This window comes from Trichoderma atroviride, chromosome 1 (genome assembly GCF_020647795.1).
Source record: "Trichoderma atroviride chromosome 1, complete sequence".
In the NCBI taxonomy this organism is placed as follows: Eukaryota; Fungi; Ascomycota; class Sordariomycetes; order Hypocreales; family Hypocreaceae; genus Trichoderma; species Trichoderma atroviride.
Window position 1 is genome coordinate 631,037 of NC_089400.1, and position 22,708 is coordinate 653,744.

The window sequence follows — 22,708 nt, forward strand, 5'->3', positions numbered from 1 at the left end:
CCAGACACTCATACTCTCACGACAAACAAAATGGCAACTGTTCGACACGCAAGACGCGGGGGTACGACCATCTTCTCTTGTCCCGCTGGCAGCATTTCCTTTGCGCAAGTGACATTCAACCGCTAACCAGAGTGTCTAATCTGCAGATGCGAAGACGATCCTAGACTTCATCCAGGAGCTCGCCGACTACGAGAAGGAGTCCGACTCCGTGCTGGCCACCGTCGAGACCCTGCAAAACACAATTGCCTTTGCGCCGGCAGACGTCGTCAGCCCCCAGAACCACCTGCCCGTGACCGAGCCCATCACAGCCACTCGTCCCGCACGATGCCTCCTCCTCATCGACGCACAAGGCAAGGCCGTAGGAATGGCTCTTTATTTCTACAACTATAGTACATGGCGATCCAAGGCTGGCATCTACCTGGAGGATCTCTATGTGTCTCAGTCAGAGCGCAACAAGGGATACGGCAAGATCTTGCTGTCGGCGCTGGCCAAGGAGGTTCTTGCTATGGGCGGTGGTCGTTTGGATTGGTCTGTGCTGAAGTGGAATGAGCCCAGTATCAAGTTCTATGAGATCATTGGAGCCACTGCAATGAACGACTGGGTGGGAATGCGAATGGATGGACCTGACGCCCTGGGCAAGCTTGCCAAGCTTGCCTAAAGTGTTTGTATATATATGCGAGCCAATAGAAGTATATAAAAAAGGACGAAAAAAAATATCAAAATGGTATATTTCACGACGATGGCGTATTACGCACTTTGCGGCCCTTTTGGTCGACACCTTGAAAGATCTCGAGCTGGTGCTGAGCTGCTGGAGGGAGCTTTGGCTGGACACTTCCCCATGTGAACGAATAGTTGAGCGTGTTGGGGTCCTGTGACATTGTTGGTGTAAGCTGCCACGCTCTGGTGTAGGCTCTCTGGAACCATCTCGCAGACAGTGTGCGATCCCGGTCCTTGACGCCGTACGGGCTGCTGTCCTTTTGGCCGGTTCGCCGCTGTTGTTTAAGGGATTTGGGTTTCTCGACAATCGCCGCTGGCTTTGTGGCATAATCTGCCCAGCTCCAAGATGCTTGCTCGCCGGTCTCTGCCGAGGTCACCAACGGCTTTGCTGATGTTCGCCTCTCTGGGACGTTCCACTCGCCTCTCTCTTGGCCTCCGTTACTCAGCTGCTTGAGCATCTCCCACTCGCCCCTGCCCAGCGGAGGCATGATCTTTTCAGCACTCCGCCGCCACCAGTGAGCTCTTTTCGTTTGTCTTAGATTCTCTCCAGGTGGTTTCCCCCAGATGGTCTCTTTAGGAATGAATTGATCCGGGTCAATCGTCTTGACGATTGCTCCCCGCCAGCTGGCCATTCCCTTTGTGTCCCGCTGTTGCTGCCGCTGTGATGATAGAAGCCGCAAGAGCTTTTTTTGGTCCCATTTATCGAAAAATTTCCTTTTGATTTTTGATTCGCTCTCTTCTGATACCTGCGTTGAAAAGGCAGAGTCTTTTGCCGCTTTATTTCCTCTGTCGGCTGACACAAGAGCTTCTTCAAGAGCGCCTGTATCTCTGGGCCCCTGTGGGATCACGAATTTGGCCATCAGTTCTCGTCGCCTGCTTCCTGTTCTCCCAAACCCCTTGGATATCAAGCCCTCCATGGCGGACTGCTCGCCGCTATTGGCAGCTCGTAGAGTTCGTAGAGCTGTCTGCGCTCTTGTGAGATGGGATTTTGCACGTGGGTCATACTTTCGATGTCTATGAAAACGATCTTGAATTGCGGAGGCAATCTCGGCGCGGAAGGCGGGAGGTAAGTAAGAACATTCTCGGAGAATATGACGGTAGAGCTGGATTGCGGATGGCGACGCGGGGAGGGGATATGAAGGGGCAGGCATGATGGATGGCCGAGATGGGCGGCCGTATTGATTGAGCAAAGCCGCAAAGGCTCTCTCGCAAAAGATTGAAGAGATATCAGGTATTTTTCTGGTCGAAAGAGGAAAATGAAGATTGATCCGTGGATATCAAGTCAAGGCTCAATATCTGCGCTTTACTGGTTAAACTCCGGCCAATTCTCAGTATCAAACCATAGCACTGTGACAATCTGGGTCTCGGTGACCCTTCATTCACAACTCATAATGTCTCTTGAATAATTCTTGAATTCAAATACAAGTAGTAGCAATGGGCTAAATTAACGACAATACCAATTGCCCAGTGCATTTACCTTGCATTAGTACGTAAAGCGCCATCTAAGCCTAATGTCACTGGACTTGAAGAGCAAAATTTACGCACAGCACTAACGGATAAAAGGACTCATTTACTCACCAGCATTGCAAACGTGTTTCGGCAAACTGCTCGAGGCAAACACCCAGCTGCGATTCAAGGGGAGAAGTGCTGGTTCGTTTGTTCCATGCTGGACCCAAAATGCCGGATGCTAGACCGCTCACCATTTGCACCTAGGCTGAAAATTATAGAGGCGCCACAGTTCCACCCACTCTTTCAGCTTCACGCAGCCGCAATTTAGCAGCAGACAGCGCTCTATCTCAATCAGAAGTATAATCATTATTATCAATTCGTTTTGACGGTACATTTATCCCCTGGGTACTCAACATAATTCCAGTTCATTTCCTTTCCTTTCAAAGCCACAGCATTGCTCTTCCTACTGTCACTCATCTCCGCTGCGTGTCAAGATGCCTCTCATTATGAACATCGAAGACATCGACAGCCTCGATGGTCTAGCGCCACGGGCCTGCGAACTATGTAGGCGAAAAGACAAAGTCTTCCGCTGCTCAGCGTGCCTGGCTGTATACTATTGTGGACGAGACTGCCAGGTCCAAGACCGTGAGGATCACAAGATTCCATGCAAGTTGCTCAGGAAAGCACATAAGCGCTACAGGGAAGAGGAGCAGAAGCTGCGTGAGTGGCAGGAAGATCTCGACACACCGGAAAACGTCTTTGAAGAGCACGCTGGTCGTTTCTGGAGAATCATGGGAACGCGTCCGTATATGGTTGCGCGGTTTGATCTGGCACACATCATGAATGACAGCTACGGCACCCCTGGTGGCCCGAGGGATCTTGTGCAGGATATGCTGGACCATTATTTGGACATGTTGCGACTGAGCCGCTCAGACGGCCTGGGAGTGCGCGAGATAATTCCTGCACTATACGTTCGACTCGGCAGAGACCAAGATGCCTACGATTTCCTTAGGTGGTATGCGGACGTTAATGAGAATCCGGACTACGATTGGGGCAACATGAGTCTACCTTTTGTCGATACCAAAAATGCAGACGCACTTGAGGAACCTCTACAACGAGCGTGGACAGCCAAGTCGTATCTTGATTTGAGCCACGCTGTGACACTGCTGTTGGTCAAGGTGCGAATCTTGCTCGACCTCCAGACCGTCCAAAACACCACCACTGCGCTTGGCGGCACGTTCCCACCCGAAATTATCGGACTCATTGACGGGAAGCTTGTCCGCCGCGATACCTTGTTACGGCATCAAAGTCTGTTGAGCAGGCCGGAAAAGCTCGAGCCGCTGATGAAGAAGATCAAGAGCCAAATCAGAGAGGTATACAAGGCCGTTGGAGAATACAACCCGCATTTCTGGAACCTGATGGTGAACAACCCGGACGCTTGTGTTTTGCAAAGGCCGCAGCTTGATGGATATGCACAGCGATCGGAAGAAGAGGCTTTGTTTATCCTCGACTATACTTTTGCTGCGTGGTATGAGACGCCGGGAGCTGTCAAGATGCTTCGAGACTTGGCCAAGAGCTAGATCCGTGTGTCTGTTCCTGAGTAGTCATATACGACAGCTCAGGCAGTCCTAGTCTGATTTTAGCGCTGAGTCTGAGCTGTTGCTGCTTTAACCCAAATAGATGGTGAGCAAACGGCTGAGCAAAGGGATGCCTTGAGGGAAACGCAGCAACTAGTAGTAGCTTTACAGCCATTGATTTCACATCTGTCTTATCTAGCACTCCAGAAGCCCTAGCATAATTTAGATAACTCGCAGATTTTTCTTTAAGACCAGGTACAGGACCTAGAACTTAATAAAAAAAAAGTTGCAAGACTAAGAGTTAAGCGTTCTGTTTTAAAAAATTGTTACATGGAGCGGATAAAGCCCAAAGGATACATCACGCCCCTTGGCACGAGAAGCTATGCTAAGCAAGAGAAGCAGGCCCTGGTGCTAAAAATTATATAAAAAGAGTGGCCCCCGGGTAACTCATAATCGATCTAAGAAAGCATAGGAAGAAGAGAAAGCATTAATAGATGGGAGCTAGCGATTGTGGTGGCTGGTTGGCATTTCTCCCATTTAATAAAGCAAATCTGGAGGGCACTTCCCTCCTGATGATTAAAGACAGACAACTACCTCATGAACTTGAGTTTGTTGGACACGCATGTGTGAAGCCATCGTTGAATCGCTCATCACTGACCAGTCTGGTGCAGGCTCGCACCGCCGTATTAGGGTCACGTGCCACACTTTTTTTTGGGCGTCCTAGGTTCGAGACCTGGTGAAGTATTTATAATTTTTTTTTTTACACCGTTTTGAGGAAATAGAACCTGTACATTTAGCATACAGATACAAATTCTCTTGAATAAACTTGTAGAGTCGAGTAGGAAAACTGGGATGTTTGTTTGCATCGTCATATGTGCACACAAGCTGCCTATAGTACTACTACTAGTAATTTCGAAGCGCTTGCACGTCAATTGTAGGGATCCGCGCAGGATCATGTGAGCCGTTCAGCTGCTTATTGCAAAGGCTACCGCCCGACTTTAGTGGCTTGTTTTGAGTTGTACCGTTGCTTGTATCGTAGCATTACAGGATGCAACCATCAAGATGCTACTGCAAAGGGTGCAAATGAAAGCCTCCAGATGCACATGTTGAGAGCTGATGACTTACATTCGGCTCCTGATCTGCTGCAATCATACATCATCCCGCGATAGTGCCGTTACAGCAACTACGACAAGAGCCATCAGCCGGACAAGCTCTCACCGCAACTCGCGGCTTCTCGTCCTGATTGGTAGAGGCTAAATGAAATGTTGATGGCCAAAGAGCACAATGTAAACAAACTCTCTTCAAGCCCAAGCCCAAGCCCAAAGCCCCAAAATAGGGTCTCGGCGTATCACAATCGCCTGTCTCGGTCGCTGACCAGGGCTATCCAACCCCACCAGCGCCCATCTCACCATCAGCAGCAGAAAAAAGGGTCATTAAAGTCGCGCTGCGCGACACGCCCGACACGAAATCACGAAACAGACACGTCCAAGCTCGGATTTCAATTAACAGCGTTACATGCTCCGACTCGGCACGCGCATCGCAGCGTACCTCGACTATTTTTCCTGCAGCGCAGGTCTGATGTACATACGGGGAACGCCTTATGCCACCGGCTGCATATCCCCACCGCACCTTTTGGTCGATTGCATCAACGGCCGGTTCCTGTTTTTTATCTTGCGTAGTTGAAATTGCCTTTTCTTGATAAACTTGCCCTGTGCAATCAAACGAGTGCCGCACAGGTCTCAGACGCTTGCCCTTTGCTCCATTCCCCGAGACCAGGAACCAGAGCCTCAAAAACGCTCGCGCCCTTGCTTCAGCCAGATTGTTGTCCTCTTGCGCAGCCCTCAGCCAGGACCTGCATATCTTGTCGTGGCCCGTTCTTCTATTCGCTGCGTTTGCTGCAAAGCGGAGACGCCATCGTCGAACCCCCTCCCCTCGGCAGAAGCAGGCGTTGCTATACCTTATACCTTGCACACAATCTTGTGCTGCAGATTTGCTGCTGTCACCCTGCCAGCAAGCCACGCGGGCCGAAACCTCTCTTGTTCCCGCCACGGGACTCGCATCTCCAAAGCGCCCTGACCGACCACCGAGGCTGCGACTAGGAGAAGAAGAGCAGCAAAGAACAAGGAGAAAAAGGCGGCATACCGAAAACGAACCCAAGGCCTTTGTGCGCATTCGCTCTTTTCGCCCTTGCTGCTTTTGTGTATGGGTTAGACTTTTGAGTTGGCATCGGCAGGCAAACCTACGAGCTAGTGCCGCCTCCATTTTGTCGTCCAATCCTCGTGCGACCTCAATCTCGTCTTCACCAGATTCACAACCTTGGCCATGCCATCCGCTTCGCAAACGTCGCAACAATCCTTCACAATGAGCCAGCAGTCGCAGACGGGGCGGGCTGCCTCGTTCAACCGCAGCTACAACGGCGGCGTTGACGGGCCGCAGATATACTCGGTATGTATCCCCGCCTTGGGCCAGCGTCAGCGCTCGGCCTGTGCACTCGTGAGGCCATGAATTTTAATATATGAGAAACAGGCGTCTTATTCGGGTGTCGATGTGTACGAAATGGAAGTCAACAACGTTGCCGTTATGCGCCGCCGCCACGACTCCTGGCTGAATGCCACCCAGATCCTCAAAGTCGCCGGAGTCGACAAGGGGAAGCGCACCAAGATCCTCGAGAAGGAGATCCAGATCGGTGAGCACGAAAAGGTCCAGGGAGGTTACGGCAAATACCAGGGCACTTGGATAAAATTCGACCGAGGCGTTGAAGTCTGCCGCCAATACGGCGTGGAGGAGTTATTGCGGCCACTGTTGACATACGACATGGGCCAGGATGGAGGCGTTGCAGGCCGCGGCGATTTCAACACCCCGACTAAAGAGCAAGCCATGGCCGCGCAGAGGAAACGCATGTACAACGCCGGAGGTGATGGGAGACCCAATGGCTTGTCGGGCACCTTTTTCAAGAACATTTCCAGCACGGCGTCCCATGCCGTTGCCGCCATCAGCAAGGCTCGGTTCGGCTCTCCCGGGCCTAGAAATCGCAATGGGCCATCAAGAGCTCCCAGTTTCAGCCGACAGCCCTCGATGCAGAATGGCGATGATTTCCCTGGCAACTCTCAGCAGAGCTATACCTCTGACTACACTAACCCAGCTGTCGACTCTGCCTATTCAACGCAGCAACAGCAACAGCTACAGCAACAGCAATTGCAGCAGTCACAGCAGTCACAGCACCAACATCAACAGCCAAACGGCAGTGTGAGCATGCCCGACAACGAACCCCCGAGAAAACGTGCACGAGTCACCATGACCCCCGCCGATAGCTTTGGAGCCTACGGGCAGAACATGGATGCCTATGCCGCAGCCTTTCCGGGATCACCGACGGAGCCCAACGAATCCTTTGTGTACACGCAAAGTGCGATTAATGAACGCGATGCCATCGACGAAGGCAGCGGCCCGTCCCCTCCTCTGCCCTACGAGGTGTCTCCCGACGTGGAGCTCAAACGCAGCATGCTCATGGGCCTATTTATGGACTCGGCTACGGAGGAGTCATCACACGAAATGCTCCAAACACTTACACCTCTCGAGCTTGACATGCCCATCGACCCTCAAAGCCACACCGCTCTTCACTGGGCAGCCACACTGGCACGAATGCCTCTTTTACGAGCTCTCATCGCTGTTGGAGCCTCACCCCGAAGAGTGAATGCATCAGGAGAGACGGCCCTCATGCGAGCATGTCTTGTCACAAATTCTATGGATCAAGGCTCGTTTCCAGATCTCCTTGAAGTTTTGGGAGGCACCATTGAGTTCCGTGATCATAAAGGACGCACCGTTTTGCATCATATTGCAGTTACAAGCGCTGTCAAGGGCCGCAACGCCGCCAGCAGATACTATCTCGAAAGCCTACTGGAGTGGGTTGTGCGACAAGGCAGCGTTCCCAACAGCCAAGCCACACAGCTGAATGGAAATGGCATCAACGGCTCACAATCTATCCCTAAGATGGGTATTGCGCGATTCATGTCCGAGATTGTCAATGCCCAGGATAGCTCAGGGGATACAGCGCTTAATATTGCAGCCCGGATCGGAAACAGGAGTATAATCTCTCAGCTGCTAGAGGTTGGAGCTGATCCGGAGATTGCTAATCGTGTCGGGCTGCGGCCTCTGGACTTTGGTATCGGCGGCGAGAATGCCGATGGAAAGATGAATGGCGATGCTACGGCTGAGAAGAATGGTGCTCCTGGATCCAGCCAGCGAAGCCGAGAGAGCAGTGACGAGATTATCGAATGTAAGTCAAATCTCATCCACTTTGCCCATCAGCACCCTCCTTTGTTAATCATCCAATTAACTCCATAAACAGCCATTACCCATCTCTTGAACGAAACCGGCGCCACCTTCCAGCAAGAAATGAAGAGCAAGCAAGCTTCATTAGACAACCTGCATTCTACCCTCCGAACGACATCAGCCCAACTAGGCGAAGCTCGTCGAAGCATCGAACAAATCACAGCCACCCTCAAGAAGCAACAGCTGGCTCGCCAAAAGGTCGCCAACCTCACGCACGCCCGAGAAGATGACCAGTTCCGCATCATGAACGAACAGTCCAACGCCGCCCAGTCAAATCCATCATCATCATGGGAAACCGAATTAGCCGCCATGCTAGAAGCCGCCGGAGAGGCCTCTGCGTCTGGCGGTGGCGGCTTCGCCAGCGAAGGAATGCTTCCCTCTGCAACAATTCTACGGGCACGCATCCGCGCCATCGAGAGCCGCAGGGAAGTCACGCGCAAAATGGTCATGGCCCTCAAAGGCCGGAGCCGCGACGTCGAGGTCAAGTACCGGCGTGTCGTTGCGCTATGCACGGGTGTTCCTGAGACTGAGGTAGATGCCGTCGTGGACGGTCTGCTGAAGGCTGTTGAGAGCGAGAAGGATGAGCTAGAGATTGGGAGAGTAAGGAGATTCCTTGGAGGAGTCGAAGGTGTAGTGCACTAGTGAAAGCGCTACCTTTTTACCATTCCTTTATCTCCTTTATCTCTCTTCAATGAGGAGAGCTCTTCGTTTCTATTCGATGTTCGAAGTTCCTGTATATTTGTATACTGCATATCTCGGTCTGGCATCCTTGGAGAAGTTGTGTCTTTTGTCTTTTTGCACCTTTCACTCGGACACTTTTTTTTTTCAGGTCACGATTTTATCACGACTTTGTTTTTTTTTCCTTTTCACATATATACATATATGCATACACTCAGATATAAAGGCGGAAGGTGGATGGTGTTTTTCTGGTTTTGGTTTAACCCTTTTTCTAGCATCATTGGATGGATGTACATGACTTTTGAACTGTTTCATGTTTTTTTTTTCTAGAATGGCGGGAAGTTTTTCTTTTCCCACGTTATTTCCAAGTCATTGTATAGCGAAATATCTGTTTTTTTTTTCTTGTGTTATTGCATGTAATGTAATCAAAGGGCTTCAAAAGAGAAATCAAAAAGCTTGAGTTTCACATGATAATTCGATGAGATGTCATTTCGCAATGTGAATTTCCCAATATGAAGGATAATACTACCTCCTATATAATTTCAGCATTTACTCTTAACGATATCGTAAACTGGACCTCTAATCAAAACCCTTCAAACAGAAGCGCTTCCCATGTTTCGCCGTTTAAACAAGAAAACAATTCGTTAAGCAACTGCTGAACCGCCAAAAAAACGCCGTATAATGCGGATAAATAGCCAAAAATCCAGTCCAATCGAGGATGGATAAGATACATAATTTCGCATCCAAGGTATTAATATTCGTAAACAAGGGCGAACCAAGTGCTTCTTCTCCTTCGGCTCATGATCCATTCCGGTAAGCCACCTCCCACTTCTTCTCCACGTCCCCAATCTTCTTCCTCAACCCCTGTATCTCGCCATTCAGCTCATCCATATTCCGAGACAAGGCGCTGACTTCTTCGAATCTCCTTGATCCGGTGGCTGACTTGACCATTTCTTCGACCATGAATTTTTGTTCTTCGAGCACGGCGAGGCGCTCTCGCAGGTCCTTTTCTTCCGTCTCCAGCAAGCTGACCACCGTGCTGGTCTCGCTGGCCGCCTGAGAGGCGTTTTCTGATTCGGCAAGCTCGGAATGCCGTAGGCTTGACGCCGAGTGATTTGTTGAGGGGAGAAAGTGTGAGTGTGATGAAGAGGTGGATGGCGTAGATCGGTGACGAAGGAGCTGCGGTAGATTTTTAAGCGGCAGCATGTTGGTATGTAGAAATGTGCTCGCTGAAGCATACACAGCGATCTGAAGTCTTTGTTGAGTCGGGTTATCCGCATTCAAGTCGCGCAGCCTCTTGGCGGCAGATCCGTATTTGGTGAAGCTGTCTATTAGGCGTTTCCGTATCTTGCTCGCTTCTTGGATTTGTGCGTGTGTAGGTGGAGGTTTGTTGAGATCAACTTCTCCGTTTTCCTTCACTTCTGGTTGTAATGCCAAAAGAGCTCGATGGAAGCTCGGCAGAAGCTGCCGTATACCCCTTTCAAATTGTCGAAGGGTTTCATAGGCTCGCTGATCTGGAGGTCTATGCGCCAGGGATGCTGCAAAGTCACGACTAGAGAAGATGGTACTATTGCAATCCTTGCACATTCTGATATCCACAGCCACATGGCCGGTAGTAGTCGATGGAGGTTTCTCTGCGCCAGGACCAGTTGCTATACTCGAGGTTAGCCTACAACAGTGAGATATTCACAATGGACGAGCAACACGTACGACTAGCAATGCTTAAGCTGACTTCAGATGAACAGCCAGTCTGAGGATCTCCGCACACTACGCGGCCGCATATTCGGCAATGATGCCGCCTAAACGTCCAGGAGCCGAATTCTTGATGGCAAAATGGGCACTCTGGCACCTTGTCGTCTTCCTCCCATGTCACTACCGACTGTTCAATCAATTTCCGAGGGTTCTTTTGGCCGGTCAGTGACTGGACAGGAGCTAATATTGAGCCGTTTGATGCGTTTGTGAGCGCCTCTGGAGAGTTTGCAAGCAGTCTCGTGAGCTTCGTCAACCTCTTCTCGAGGCGCGAGATTTCCAGAGTCTGTCTTTCGACCTTTTTCCGCCTGATGGCCTTGAACATGTCTGTGTGATCTACCGATGTTCCGTTATGGTCGTTGTATCCCTCTCTAGACTTGTAGCATGTTTCGCATACTCTAGCCCAGTAACCGCGGACAGGCTCGTGGTTGGCACTTCTACTCAGTTTCATCTGGTACATGGTGTGCTGCTCGCAAAAGAGGCGTCCGCATTTCCTGCAGTTGACGTTTCCGTTGATAGGTCCGAGCCCCTTTCCACAAGTCGGATCCGTGCACATGTCATATCCCGTAGAGCGCTGCCAGTGATGTCTCGTTATGAATTCCTCCGGGTCGACGGGAGCTTCAATCGGGAGCTTGCTGGCGGACGCTATTGGGGCTTGCGGCGGCGTAATAAAGCTGGTTTCGTTTGATTCGAAGACTTCGAGGCCGCGCAGCTTCATGTTGATCATCGACAGCGGCTGGAAGCGCTTCGCTTTGAGGACCTGTTTGTCGAACCATGTCTTGACTTCGTTCTGTTCTTCGGCAGGGAGCTCTTGGTGGGTGTCATCGATATGGCGGTTGAGTTGGAGCAAAGTGAGCTGCAATATGGTAAGTAAGAATACGCCACGGCTTAGCCCTGACAGCTTCATACCATCTCTTCGCTGCAGATGGGGCACAGAAGGCTCGACGGGTCCGCCGAGCTGCCCTTTGGCTGTGCCCCGACGCTGATGCTGGAGCCAATATCCTGGCTCAGGTCGGCTAGACTGCCGCTCGCAGGTGGCGATATCGACGACGAGGCCACGGAAACGGTGCTCTCGGACGGAGCAAAGGGACTGGAGGATCGAGCCGGAGGGGTCGGGCCAAGGCCCTTTCCACTGCCCAGGATCCTGCCGCCGCCGAGCCTGCGAGACATGGCGATGGTTTGCGGAGCGGAGCAAAGAAGAAGAGAATCAGAACCGAAAAGAAGCACAAAGAGCACAGCAAGACGACCAGAACAGGCCGATGCGTGCCTCGAGCTGCATCGCTGAAAGAGCCAGGCAGGGCAGAGAGCAAAGCGCAAGGCAAGGCTAAGGCAGGCTGCAAGAGGGGGCTGTGCGGAACGGTTGCGTCGCTCAGCCGCCAGCCGCGATTCGCTGGCTTTAGCGCACGCGACAGGGGTGCAGTGGTTGACGTAGAGGCTCCGGTCCCATCAGAGCGCTAAAAAGGGCATGCGCCGACGCTACTACAGCGGACGGGAAGCGTCAAGCGCGCCGAGAGCTTTGCTGATTCAATGCGTCAATGGGAAACAGCACAAACAGTGGATCATCTACCTACTGTACAGTAAGTAGTATGCTCAACACGTATCGCTGCGTGTCTTATCGAAACTCCGAAAAATCTCCAATTCCGCCACTTGTGCAAGGCAAGCCGAGCATAGCTTAAACCTTGACTCAGACTCGGGACATTCGAATTCGAAATTGAATCGCCCGTCTTTCCGCCTCAAACCACACATCGAACGCTACTTCAATACGAACTTGAATTATGAGCAAATCATTTCCGCAAGTGCAGCCGGGAGGGAGCTTGATTCTGGCATGGCGCATCAAGGACAAGAATGTTTTGGTAGTGGGCGGTGGCGAGGTACGGCTGTTTGCATTTCCAAGTCCTGACGTTCTAAAGGGCTACACAGGCTCTCTAGGCTCTTGACGGTTGGAAAGAGCTGCAGGACTAACAAGCAAATCAATCGACAGGTTGCGTCCGGCCGCATTCTCAACTGCCTCAACGCCGATGCCAAAGTCACCGTCGTCTGCCCTGCGTCCGGGCTGAATGAGGAGGTCGCATACCGAATCGCAGAGAAGCAAGTTACACACATCGACCGGCTGTTCGAGCCCTCCGATCTGGACAAGACAGACATGGTGCTGGTCGCCATCGACGACCCGGCAGCCTCTACGGCCATCTGGAAACTGTGCAAGGAGAAGAGAGTCCCGGCCAACATTGCCGATGTGCCCCCCCCGAGTGCGACTTCTACTTTGGCAGCGTCCATCGCGATGGGCCGCTGCAGGTCATGGTCAGCACCAACGGCAAGGGACCCCGATTGGCGGCATCGCTGCGGCGGCACATTGCGAGCCAGCTGCCGCAGAATGTCGGCAACGCTATCGAGACAATTGGGGATTTGAGATCACGGCTGCGCAAGGTTGCGCCCAACCACGAAGACAGCCAGAAGCGGATGCGATGGTAAGGTTTTGGACGCCATTATTGCTAGATGCACGCGACACGGAGATGCTGACTGAAGATGGCGCGTAGGATGTCCAAGGTCAGCGACGCCTACAAGTGGGAGGAGATCAGCCAGCTCACAGAAGAGGACTTGGAAAACCTGCTGCTGTTCTATCCCGCAAACAAGGTCCCGGATATCGATATTCTGAAATCCCTTCGCGGTCCGGACAACGACATGAAGAAGCTCGACGTTTTTGATGGATCATTTGGATTCAGCGTGGGGTCGTAATTGGGACGCGGAAACGAAAGAAAAAAACAAAGAAAAAAAGAAACCAAAAAAAATTGTGTGATTATATGTTGTACAGTTAATTGGCGCTCAATGGTTGTCTTTTTTCTGACCAAATGGAAATGGAATATGGCGTTGATGTACTATAACGAGCAAGCGCAGAGTTCTTGGCTACCAATAGAAATGACGAATTCCTCTCTTTCACTTTCGACTTTTTCGGAAATTGTGTGTAATCTTTTTTCTTTATCGCTTTGGGATCTTGCCAATCCCCTTTTCCTCCAGGATTATAGGGACGTCTCCTTGCCGTCTAACTTACTTGGGGGAATATACTTGTACAAGGAGTAGAAAAAGCGGGGCTAGAACGGCATTTGCAGCATCTACTTCCTGGTGATTCGGTTTTCCACAGCATGATCAAATCTTTTTGCCTTTTAAGAAAAAAGCAAGAATCTTGGTAAGTAGTTGGAGTTGAATGACTAAGTTAGGGTTGATGGTCAGGATTAATGGTGTATAAGTGAGGGCAAGTTGTGATTGATCGACAGGATTGGCCAATAAAAGCCCATCTTTTTGTTATAAGTTTCGCGGCGGTTGCTTATTTGGACTCCGACAGGGGTAGCTGGTAAAAAAGACCAGACAGCAAAACGAATATACACATGCGTTATGATAAAAAGAGCACTGTTTCTGCTATCATAGCGCTGTATACATGTGCGCATGGCATATTTTGTGCGTTGATAATGTCTCTAATGCCGGTTTTTTTGTCCGGTAGTCCTTTCAGGATCCCAGATCTGGCGCCGCCCAGCGACCGGAGATGGCGCCGTTCTCCGGTCAGGCCATTCGGACTTGGCCTCGCGCCATGAAGCAATATTGAAAAGTCAATTGCAACGCCTCACCGATTGAGTCACTCGGAGAACAGTTATAAAGTGTAGAGAAGCCATTGCCAGGTATTGATTTTGTATATAGATGAAGGGGAGAATGAAGAAAATGAAGGAAGCAATCCACTCAGCCACTTATTCAATCGCTTAACAACATTTGGTACTCTTTTCACAAAGACAATTACTTCTAGATATTTTATAAACTTGAAAATGGCCTCTCCTATCGTTCTCGTTATCGGCTGCGGTGTAGCTGGACCTGTGCTTGCGATTCTTCTCAAGCGCAAGGGCTATCGTCCGATTGTGTTTGAAAAAGTCCGAGAGCTGGGCACTGCTGGAGCGTCGTTGATGGTCATGTCCAACGGGTATGTTCTATTCCAGACATGGAATCTGATGATGGATTGAAAAAAAGAAGTATTAACGTTTGGAACTTCAGACTCAAAGTCTTTAACATGATTGGGGTTGCAGACGCTATCAAGGCCGAGTCCCTGCCACTCAAAGCTCTTTGGGATGCTAAAGCTTCAGGGGAAGTGCTGGGGCAATCCGATTTACCGTCCACCTTTACCGAGAGATACCAGCAGCCTGCCGCCGGCATCAGACGAACAAGCTTAAATCTCTTGCTGAAAAACAAGGTATTGGAAGAGGGTATCGAAGTCAGAGAAGGGTGGGGACTGGTTGCTATTCAAGAGCACGACGACTCAGTGACGGCAACTTTCAGCAACGGCGAATCAGTCACGGGGTCTTTTCTGATTGGATGTGATGGCATCAAATCAGCAGCAAGAACAATTCTTCTAAAGCAGCGGGGGGTTGAAGAAGGTGCCCCTTCGTTTACGGGTCTCACACAAGTACGTTTTTGACAATTACAAATCTACTATTCAAGTTAAAAGTAACTAACAAAGAGACCCAAAGACGGCCTTCCTTTCAGAAACACCGGGGCCTCTGCAAGACTTGGCGGCTATGCGCAACTGGTACGGCGATGGAACACACGTAATCGCTTATCCAGTCGGCCCAAAGACCACATCATGGGCTCTCACGCAGCGTGAAACCCAAGAGAGGGAAGAGACATGGCGCCCCTTTACCGCTGACGAGATGAAGACTCAGCAAGATGCTCTCTGCAAACTGCTCGAGGGGTGGGATGAGAGCATCGTCCAAGGGGTGAAGTCTTCAGAACGCATCATCAAGTTTGGTCTCTTTGATCGAGACGAGTTGAAGCCCGAGCAGTGGTATTCTAAGCGATGCGTGCTAGTCGGGGATGCCGCCCATCCTACCAGCCCTCATCTCGGACAGGGAGCCAACCAGGCCATGTGAGTGGAACTGAGCCATACTCGTTTGAAGCCTGAGCCTAGCAATTTTTTTTACTGACTCGTCAACCTAGGGAGGATTGCTACCACTTGAGTTGCGCACTGCCAAATCTCTCTTCCAGGCAGGATTTCGAGAGCAACATTGCAGCTCTCGGCGCCATCTCGGACATCTTCCGGCCTTTTGCAGAAAGCCGCCAGCCGCGAACGTCGGTTCTCGTCAAGGGAGCTCGCGCTCTCGGGGAGAAGCGAGTGGCTGTCGGTGCCGAGCGAGGCAAGGAGCGAGACGAAGCTGTTGCGCAATCCTACCGGGGAGGTGCTGCAGCTATAGTTGAAAAGTTTGAGGGGCTGCTGAGCCAGCCGTTCAACTAGTTGAGCTGATTCGGTTCTACCGCAACCGAATGCATGAACCATCGCATGGCTGTGTGTATAAATAGAGACTAGCGACGTGTATTTGATTTAATGAATAGCGACGTGTACAAGATTCGATACGACATTTGAGGGCACGTATATGAATGGATGTGAAATACTACATGTAACCTGCTTGACACGCAGCGAGCAGAATTTGGCCAACTGCCGATCAGCTGTTGATTCAATGATAGAATAATCTGACAAGCTGGATATCAAAGTTTGAAAGATATGCACAAAAATAGAAGAGGAAGCTGAAGATGGGATTTGGTGATTACTATTTCCTTCGTATTCTCATAGTCGATATAGTCAGCTCCGTTCAACCAAGCCCAGTGGCGCGACAAGTTCGGTTGGAAACGCCTCCCAATTGGGTTTCCCTCTGCCAAGTCCAGCGATCCGGACCTCCAATTCTTAATGAGCAGAGTCTTCTCCTTCTGATTCTCTTCGTTGCTAATATCTTTAACCTTTAACCTTATTTTTCTTCCATTTGTTTTGGTCGTAATCTGCGAGAATTAGTTGCGCCTGCACGCAATCTGGCCCAGCCTTCTCTTCTCCAGAACTGTGGCGCCCCATCTCCGAAGCATCGCGGCCCCATGTCCGAATCTCCGGTCGCTGACGAGCAGCCTCTGGCGACGGACGGCCAGGCAAGGCGAGCCAACAAAGGCGGCCGCAAGCCCTTGAGCTGCCTTGCATGTCGCCGCCACAAGCTCAAGTGCGACCGCAGAGTGCCCTGCGGCACCTGCACTCGCTTTCGCCGCGAGAAGTTCTGCCGCCTGAATCCGGCGCCGCCGAGGCCAGGCCGGCCAAGGGGCAGCGGCGACACGGCGGCTCAGGGCGATGCCGCATCGCCGGAGGGCGCCTACACCGTGGATGCTTCGGTCCGAGAGCCCATTGCATGCGCTGATGCCTCTGCCGGCGTGGGCCTCGCGCTCCGGAACAGTCAGCTGGCTGCTGCTGAGACCAGCGATGTGCCCTCCTTCTTCCGGGCCCTCGGCTTAGACGCAAACACCACGTCCGTTCCCGTTTCTTCGCTTGCACAGCTCCTCGCCGAGATTCAGCGCGCGAACCAGCCGTCCCTGCTCTGGAACATGATGGAGGGAGACGCCAACCGGCGGTACTGGGAGACGCAGCTGCGGTCTGCATTGCCGTCGCGGTCCATGTGCGACCTGATGGTCAACTACTACCTCGATCACATCAACTGGATCTTCCAGATCACGCACGTGCCGTCGTTTCGGCGCCAGTATGACGACTTTTGGGATGCCAGGGACAGCCGGGAGATGGACTTTATGTTCACGGCACTCCTCTTCACCATCATCTCGGTCAGCGCCCTGTTTATACCTCCTGTGACGGCTGAGATATTCGGATGTCCGAAAGAGTCGGTCCGGGATCTTGTACATGTATGGCACAAGGTCTCTCACCAAGCCTTGCGGGCTGGGGACTACGAGTCAAAGCCGTGCATTGTGCAGCTCCAGACCTTTTCCATTACGCAGTTTTACTGGTATTCCACCAACAAAATCGATACACTGAACTCGTAAGTCTTTTTCTCGGGAATGGTTGTTGATTCAATGTGATGGTTCAACTAACAAATGCGCTCTATAGACGGTTGGGGCAGGCTGTGAGGACTGCTCAGACTCTCGGACTGGATAAAGATCTGAGTCCTTCTCAAACGCTGCATGATGAGATGAGACACCGTATATGGTGGGATCTCGTTGATTCAGACACGTAAGATTTCCGTATCTTGTTGAGATGAAATAATTAACGACTTTTATAGATTCCAATCCATCTGCTTGGGCCGCCCTCCACTGATTCGCTTAGAGACTCCGGGAGTCCCTCTACCACTCAACTGCAACGACGACGACATCACCGATACATTCCTGCGGCCACGTCCCGATAATGAGCCGACTATGATGATGCTGAATATCTTTAGAGCCCGATTCTTTAAGCTGATGAACAATCATATTTGCTATGGCGATCCCAGCGGCAGCGACTCCTACGAGACCATCTGCAAACTAGACGAAGAGGTCCTCAACATTACAAGATCTTACCCCTGGTTCTTCCAGCTCGATCAAGAGGGCCGTCCACCTCCTCTGCCCCATCCAATGGGAGAGATCATCACCTGGCAAAACCACATTATCCGCACATGCATCAGTACCCAGCGCATTCGCATGTACCGCCCCTTCATATCGCATCGCATCGGCGACTCGTGGGCCAAATGCACCGAAGCAGCCGAGGACGCCATGGCCGTATACAGAACCCTCCGACGGAACAAATCCAGCACCTCGCTTCAAAAGTTCCTCCCGCAGGCATACCAGGTGTTTTCCGTTGCCGTGACGGTCACGGCGCTTCTCCTGGTGGAAGGCTCGTTGCCCATACCGAATGTTTGGCAGCAGATTAGGAACATGGCGGACGATCTCAAGATACTGGAAGATGAGGGCTGTGTATCTCCTGTTGCGAGCCGCGGGAGACAGGTCTTGACAAGGATGCTAAGCTTGGTAGATATGGGAAACAATGGCGCTCCGGTACCCGAAGTGACGGATGACCTGGTCGCTGATATAGGCTTCATCTTTGGCGGAGAGGAAGCTGCTCAGACGTATTTGCAGAGACTGGCATCTCGGAATCTACGGCATAGCGGGCGTGACGCTTCGGTGCCGTCCACAGTGTCGGAACAGAAGGCTACGCCGACGTCTATGAGCAGCTCAGCGTATTCACATTCTGGGTTCCAGAATCTAGCTGGTCATCATGGCGTGGTGGATGCGTCCATTGTAGAATCGGCGGGGTATATGGTAGGACCGCCGCAGCAGCAGCAACACCAGCCTACGAATGTGTACCAGATGGATCTCATGATGGATGATATGGTGTTGCAGAATATGCTGAATTTCGATATGACGGCGATGATGGCTGATTCACGGTTTGAGTGATGATGGGAATTGAACGCGGTTTTTGTTTCATCTCTACAAGACTTTTTCTTTTGCAAGCGAGCATTTATTGTATTTAATGAAAAAGGGGCTGTGCATCTTACCATTGAGCTAAAAGGGCAAAGTGACGCAATTTATTAGGTAGAAGCTCAGCTATTGAGACGAAAATAAACCGACAAATCTCATACACTATCATATGGGTATATGAAACTTTTAACATCCAGTCCATTTGCTCCATGCAACACGCAGATGGACAAACAAATTTAGGCAGCCATGATGCTTCTTCCTCCATCTTGCGTCATCCTCTTGCGCACCCGGATCTTCATATGGCCGTGAGACAGCTTGATAAGCTGTGGGCTGACTTCTTCTAACACGGAGACTTGGGCATCATCCCATCCATTACTGGTAGACAGACCGTTTTCCGACTTCAGTGACGTTGTGAGCACGTCAATTATTGCAGATGGACAGAATAAAAGGGCCTGGCCACGTCGAAGAGCCACGATTTTGCTAAATAGCTTCATCGCGAATTCGTTGGGATTCAGGTCCGCAACAAGGCCGTTATTGCTGTCTTCGCCATTGGAGTGACCGGTGCTGGTTTGCTGATTCTTGTTCAGAAGCGAGATTGACGCGCCGGCCAAGTGCTTCTTGAGACTTTGTAACCAGTCAGGAGAGGTGAATCGGTGCACAATCGTGACGGAGCATAAATCCAACAACTTGGGTGAAATAGTAGGCTCTTGGGTCGAAATGATGACTCGGAGGCCCAAGTGACGCTGTAAACGAATGTTGGAAAGAAGTGCCTGCGTCAGCACTTCACACTCTGCCGTTTCCGTCATGTATTTGTGTGCTTCGTCCAAAGCAACAACACGACCAATTTCCGGATTCTGCTCCAGGAAGAGGCTTAGACAGATGTTGAAGAGCGAGCAAGCTGTCTCTTCGGTCACGCATGGGCACGAGAGGTCGATGATGGTGAGTTGACCTGCCTATATCACACGTTGTACTGTCAGTTCCACAGGCCGTAGACGCTGAGCAAGGCGAAAGATGACTGACCTTGGGCTTCCAATCTATTCCTTTTCCTATATTCTTCTTGACAGCTTTGCCAGCCACGTTGACTACCTGCTCTTTCACCATGAAACTTTCCAGCGTTTCGAGTCGTTGTTGGAGAGGCACCAGTTGACCAGTGGCCAGATCCTCCCTCATGAGACGGTTCTTGAATTCAAGATAGTTGAAAGAGGTGTTGTTTTGTTGCTGCTCGATCCGCAGGTCTCGTAGAATGCGCTGCACGACGTGCAAGTATAATGGCATGCTGCCTTGGACAGAGCTTACGGCCATCAAGTCCATCATGCGCTTTGTATTGAGGTCGGACTGGTTGATGCGCAATATTTCCACTTTGACATTTGGCAGTTTGGAGTAAATATCCTAGGCAAATATCAGCAATTCAGAAATAACGAGCTCATTTGCCTTCACAACGTGATCCTCTTGCGTACCTCGATTTGTCGAACGTTGGTGGGAGGGCATAAAACTCTCACGGAGACATCTTTGGCGGAGGCCAGGTAGGCTGCCTCACAAGGCGTGCCTCGAGTAGCCGACACCCAGGGATCGTAGTGAAATACTATGCCAGTCAGTGGGCGTGGCAGAACATTTGCTTCTGACTGCATGAGGCAGTTCTCCAGTAGACAGCTCAGAGTATGGCTCTTTCCAGAGCCTTGGCTGCCGCAGATGAAGACGCTTGATGGCGCCGTTGCGTTGAAATACAGCCGATGGTCTTTTGCAACATCATCGACGCTGCCATGGGCCACACCGTTGTTCTCGACCACTCCGCCAAGTAGGCCATATTGGGTAAAAGGGTTCTCTTCCAAAGAAGTTCCATACTTGAGGACACCATGGGTGAACAACGGGCATGCAGCAAGCTCTTCTCTGTCTTCATCGCCATCATCTAGATCAAAGAACTTCATGTGCGCATTAAGCGTAGAGTCAGTATCGCTTGTTGAATCCGAGCTGCTGCCCGAAGACGAGGATGCGGAACTCATTTTTTTCTCAAACTTTCGAGGGATTTTTTTTTTTGCTCAAGAAATGGATAATGGGATAAAGTACAATGATGTTGGAGAATAAATAGAATCTGAAGAGGACGAGGTAGCAAGAAGAGATGGAAGAAAAATTAATGGCAAGGGGCCTTTATACTACATGTAGAGGATGATGGTATTCACGCAAGGGCGAGCAAACGAGGTGTCTTAAATGCGGGAGGCCAGCGACTCGGCGCGACTCACTTCGGATAGAAGTCGAACTCTCAATCAAAAGTGAGAATGCGGCCCACAGTGCATGGGCCAATGGCATCAGAGTTTGAAGTTTTGGTGAATTGTGTCGGCCAAGTAACTTGATCGTCTCATCTTGTAAACAACAGGAGTAGACAGCTGCGGCAGCTGGTTGCCTAGAACTGTGCGGATGCAGCCTTTAGTACAATTCTAGATATCTACATTGGTGCTACGCATCAGTGAATGTCTTTGACGGCTGCGGAACGCTTTGAGAATAAAATAAGCTGCAAATTGCCGATGATGGGTGCAGTTTCTATTTTGCTTGCTTGATGAGCCATGCTTGGATCATGTGTGTGCTAGTAACGACAGCTCGCACCAGCCAGTTGCTTTTGACTAGCAGGAGAAATAACAAGTAAAGGTTGGCAAATCTTAAATCTTTTGTAGAAATTAACGGCAAAATAGCCAAATTTATAAAGTGCAAGGAATCTGCAAATAACTTCCATCCGTTTAAATCCATGTATGTAGCTCAAAGCAATGCCCCTCGGTTTGGCGGGGTGCAGTCAATAACGTCATTCGATTGCCCGATCTGGACTCATTGCTTCCAACCTCGTCTCATCTTGAAATCCCGCTCTTCTTCTGTCACCATCATATCAGCCTTCATCAGACACAAAGCCCAAGAATTGAAGATGCCCAGCGTAGACACTTCGATTCATTCCGCCCCCAGCGGTGCCGCCGCAAAGCTGGCGGCTCTCCACGCAGACGAGCAGCCCCTCAAATTATACGGAGGATGGTTCTGTCCTTTTGTGCAACGGGCTTGGATCACGCTGGAGGAGAAAAAGATTCCCCATCAGTACGTGGAAATCAACCCGTACAAGAAGGAGCCGGGATTTCTCAAGATGAATCCTCGCGGCCTGGTGCCTACTCTCGGTGTGCCCGTCAATACTACCGGATCGGAACAGAAGCCTCTTTATGAAAGCTCTGTCATTATGGAGTATCTTGAGGATGCATACGCAGATGAATCCAAACATGGCCCTCATCTACTGCCGTCAGATCCATACCAGAAAGCCAGGGCTCGGCTGTGGATGGACCACATCAGCACTAGAATCATTCCAGCCTTCTACAAGTTTCTGCAGCACACGCCCGACAAAAGCTTCACCATTGATCAAGCACGAGAAGAGCTTCACGGCCATATCAAGACGCTCGTGGCGCAGATGAATGCCGAGGGCCCATGGTTCTTGGGCAAGAATATCAGCTTGGTGGACATAAGCCTGGCGCCTTGGGCGAAACGGCTGTTCCTGTTGGACCACTACAAGCCGGGTGGGCTTCAAATACCACAAGAGGGAGGCGAAAATGATGCATGGACAAGATGGAATTCGTGGATCAAGGCTGTGGACAACCACCCGAGTGTGAAGAACACTTGGAGTGATGATGACAAGTACATTGAGGTCTATAAGAGATATGCGGAGGATACAACAAACTCGCAGGTGGGACAGGCAACGAGACAGGGTAGCAAGCTTCCATGATTTATGGTTATAAAGTCAAGTTGGTATCGTGAGAGGAAATCACTTTACAATTTGAATTGTGTCTAACTGTCTCTTTCTTCTCATTGTCAAATCATGTCTAGGGTATTCAAGATCACTACGTAATCCGAGCCAAAGCATACACACTGTGCTGCATTATCAGCAAAGCCAAGGAAATACAGTGTTAATAAATATTCTTATGCACTCAGCTGTGGATAGCGCA

General features: G+C 50.7%; 10 protein-coding genes across 10 annotated transcripts; 7 read left to right on the top strand and 3 right to left on the bottom strand.

Annotated features, from left to right (window-relative positions):
* Positions 1-30: 30 nt before the first annotated feature.
* Positions 31-658, top strand: TrAtP1_000244 (uncharacterized protein; the record flags this gene model as incomplete). Its single annotated transcript, XM_014091838.2, has 2 exons — positions 31-61; positions 147-658. 2 exons carry the CDS (start codon positions 31-33, stop codon positions 656-658), a joined length of 543 nt encoding a protein of 180 aa, XP_013947313.1.
* A 73-nt stretch (positions 659-731) lies between these two features.
* Positions 732-1,868, bottom strand: TrAtP1_000245 (uncharacterized protein; the record flags this gene model as incomplete). The annotated part of the gene is made up of 1 exon (XM_014091837.1): positions 732-1,868. The coding sequence occupies one exon, from the start codon at positions 1,866-1,868 to the stop codon at positions 732-734; it is 1,137 nt and encodes a 378-aa protein (XP_013947312.1).
* A 110-nt stretch (positions 1,869-1,978) lies between these two features.
* On the top strand, positions 1,979-4,255 carry TrAtP1_000246 (uncharacterized protein). Its single transcript, XM_014091836.2, has 2 exons — positions 1,979-2,203; positions 2,281-4,255. The coding sequence occupies exon 2, from the start codon at positions 2,661-2,663 to the stop codon at positions 3,744-3,746; it is 1,086 nt and encodes a 361-aa protein (XP_013947311.1). The 5' UTR covers positions 1,979-2,203; positions 2,281-2,660; the 3' UTR covers positions 3,747-4,255.
* A 1,849-nt stretch (positions 4,256-6,104) lies between these two features.
* On the top strand, positions 6,105-8,714 carry TrAtP1_000247 (uncharacterized protein; the record flags this gene model as incomplete). Its single annotated transcript, XM_014091835.1, has 3 exons — positions 6,105-6,188; positions 6,270-8,016; positions 8,089-8,714. 3 exons carry the CDS (start codon positions 6,105-6,107, stop codon positions 8,712-8,714), a joined length of 2,457 nt encoding a protein of 818 aa, XP_013947310.1.
* Positions 8,715-9,548: 834 nt separating this feature from the next.
* On the bottom strand, positions 9,549-11,669 carry TrAtP1_000248 (uncharacterized protein; the record flags this gene model as incomplete). Its single annotated transcript, XM_066110505.1, has 3 exons — positions 9,549-10,402; positions 10,461-11,355; positions 11,409-11,669. 3 exons carry the CDS (start codon positions 11,667-11,669, stop codon positions 9,549-9,551), a joined length of 2,010 nt encoding a protein of 669 aa, XP_065966577.1.
* Positions 11,670-12,794: 1,125 nt separating this feature from the next.
* On the top strand, positions 12,795-13,232 carry TrAtP1_000249 (uncharacterized protein; the record flags this gene model as incomplete). Its single annotated transcript, XM_014091833.2, has 2 exons — positions 12,795-12,964; positions 13,034-13,232. The coding sequence occupies 2 exons, from the start codon at positions 12,795-12,797 to the stop codon at positions 13,230-13,232; spliced, it is 369 nt and encodes a 122-aa protein (XP_013947308.2).
* An 867-nt stretch (positions 13,233-14,099) lies between these two features.
* TrAtP1_000250 (uncharacterized protein) lies at positions 14,100-16,015 on the top strand. The gene is made up of 4 exons (XM_014091832.2): positions 14,100-14,460; positions 14,532-14,940; positions 15,005-15,399; positions 15,471-16,015. Exons 1-4 carry the CDS (start codon positions 14,309-14,311, stop codon positions 15,763-15,765), a joined length of 1,251 nt encoding a protein of 416 aa, XP_013947307.1. The 5' UTR covers positions 14,100-14,308; the 3' UTR covers positions 15,766-16,015.
* Positions 16,016-16,167: 152 nt separating this feature from the next.
* Positions 16,168-18,904, top strand: TrAtP1_000251 (uncharacterized protein). Its single transcript, XM_014091831.2, has 3 exons — positions 16,168-17,332; positions 17,401-17,523; positions 17,573-18,904. The coding sequence occupies exons 1-3, from the start codon at positions 16,395-16,397 to the stop codon at positions 18,717-18,719; spliced, it is 2,208 nt and encodes a 735-aa protein (XP_013947306.2). The 5' UTR covers positions 16,168-16,394; the 3' UTR covers positions 18,720-18,904.
* A 75-nt stretch (positions 18,905-18,979) lies between these two features.
* Positions 18,980-21,496, bottom strand: TrAtP1_000252 (uncharacterized protein; the record flags this gene model as incomplete). Its single annotated transcript, XM_014091830.2, has 3 exons — positions 20,201-21,496; positions 19,764-20,132; positions 18,980-19,696 (listed from the first exon to the last, which is right to left on the bottom strand). Exons 1-3 carry the CDS (start codon positions 20,741-20,743, stop codon positions 18,980-18,982), a joined length of 1,629 nt encoding a protein of 542 aa, XP_013947305.2. The 5' UTR covers positions 20,744-21,496.
* Positions 21,497-22,705, top strand: TrAtP1_000253 (uncharacterized protein). The gene has a single exon (XM_014091829.2). The coding sequence runs from the start codon at positions 21,652-21,654 to the stop codon at positions 22,486-22,488; it is 837 nt and encodes a 278-aa protein (XP_013947304.1). The 5' UTR covers positions 21,497-21,651; the 3' UTR covers positions 22,489-22,705.
* Positions 22,706-22,708: the final 3 nt, after the last annotated feature.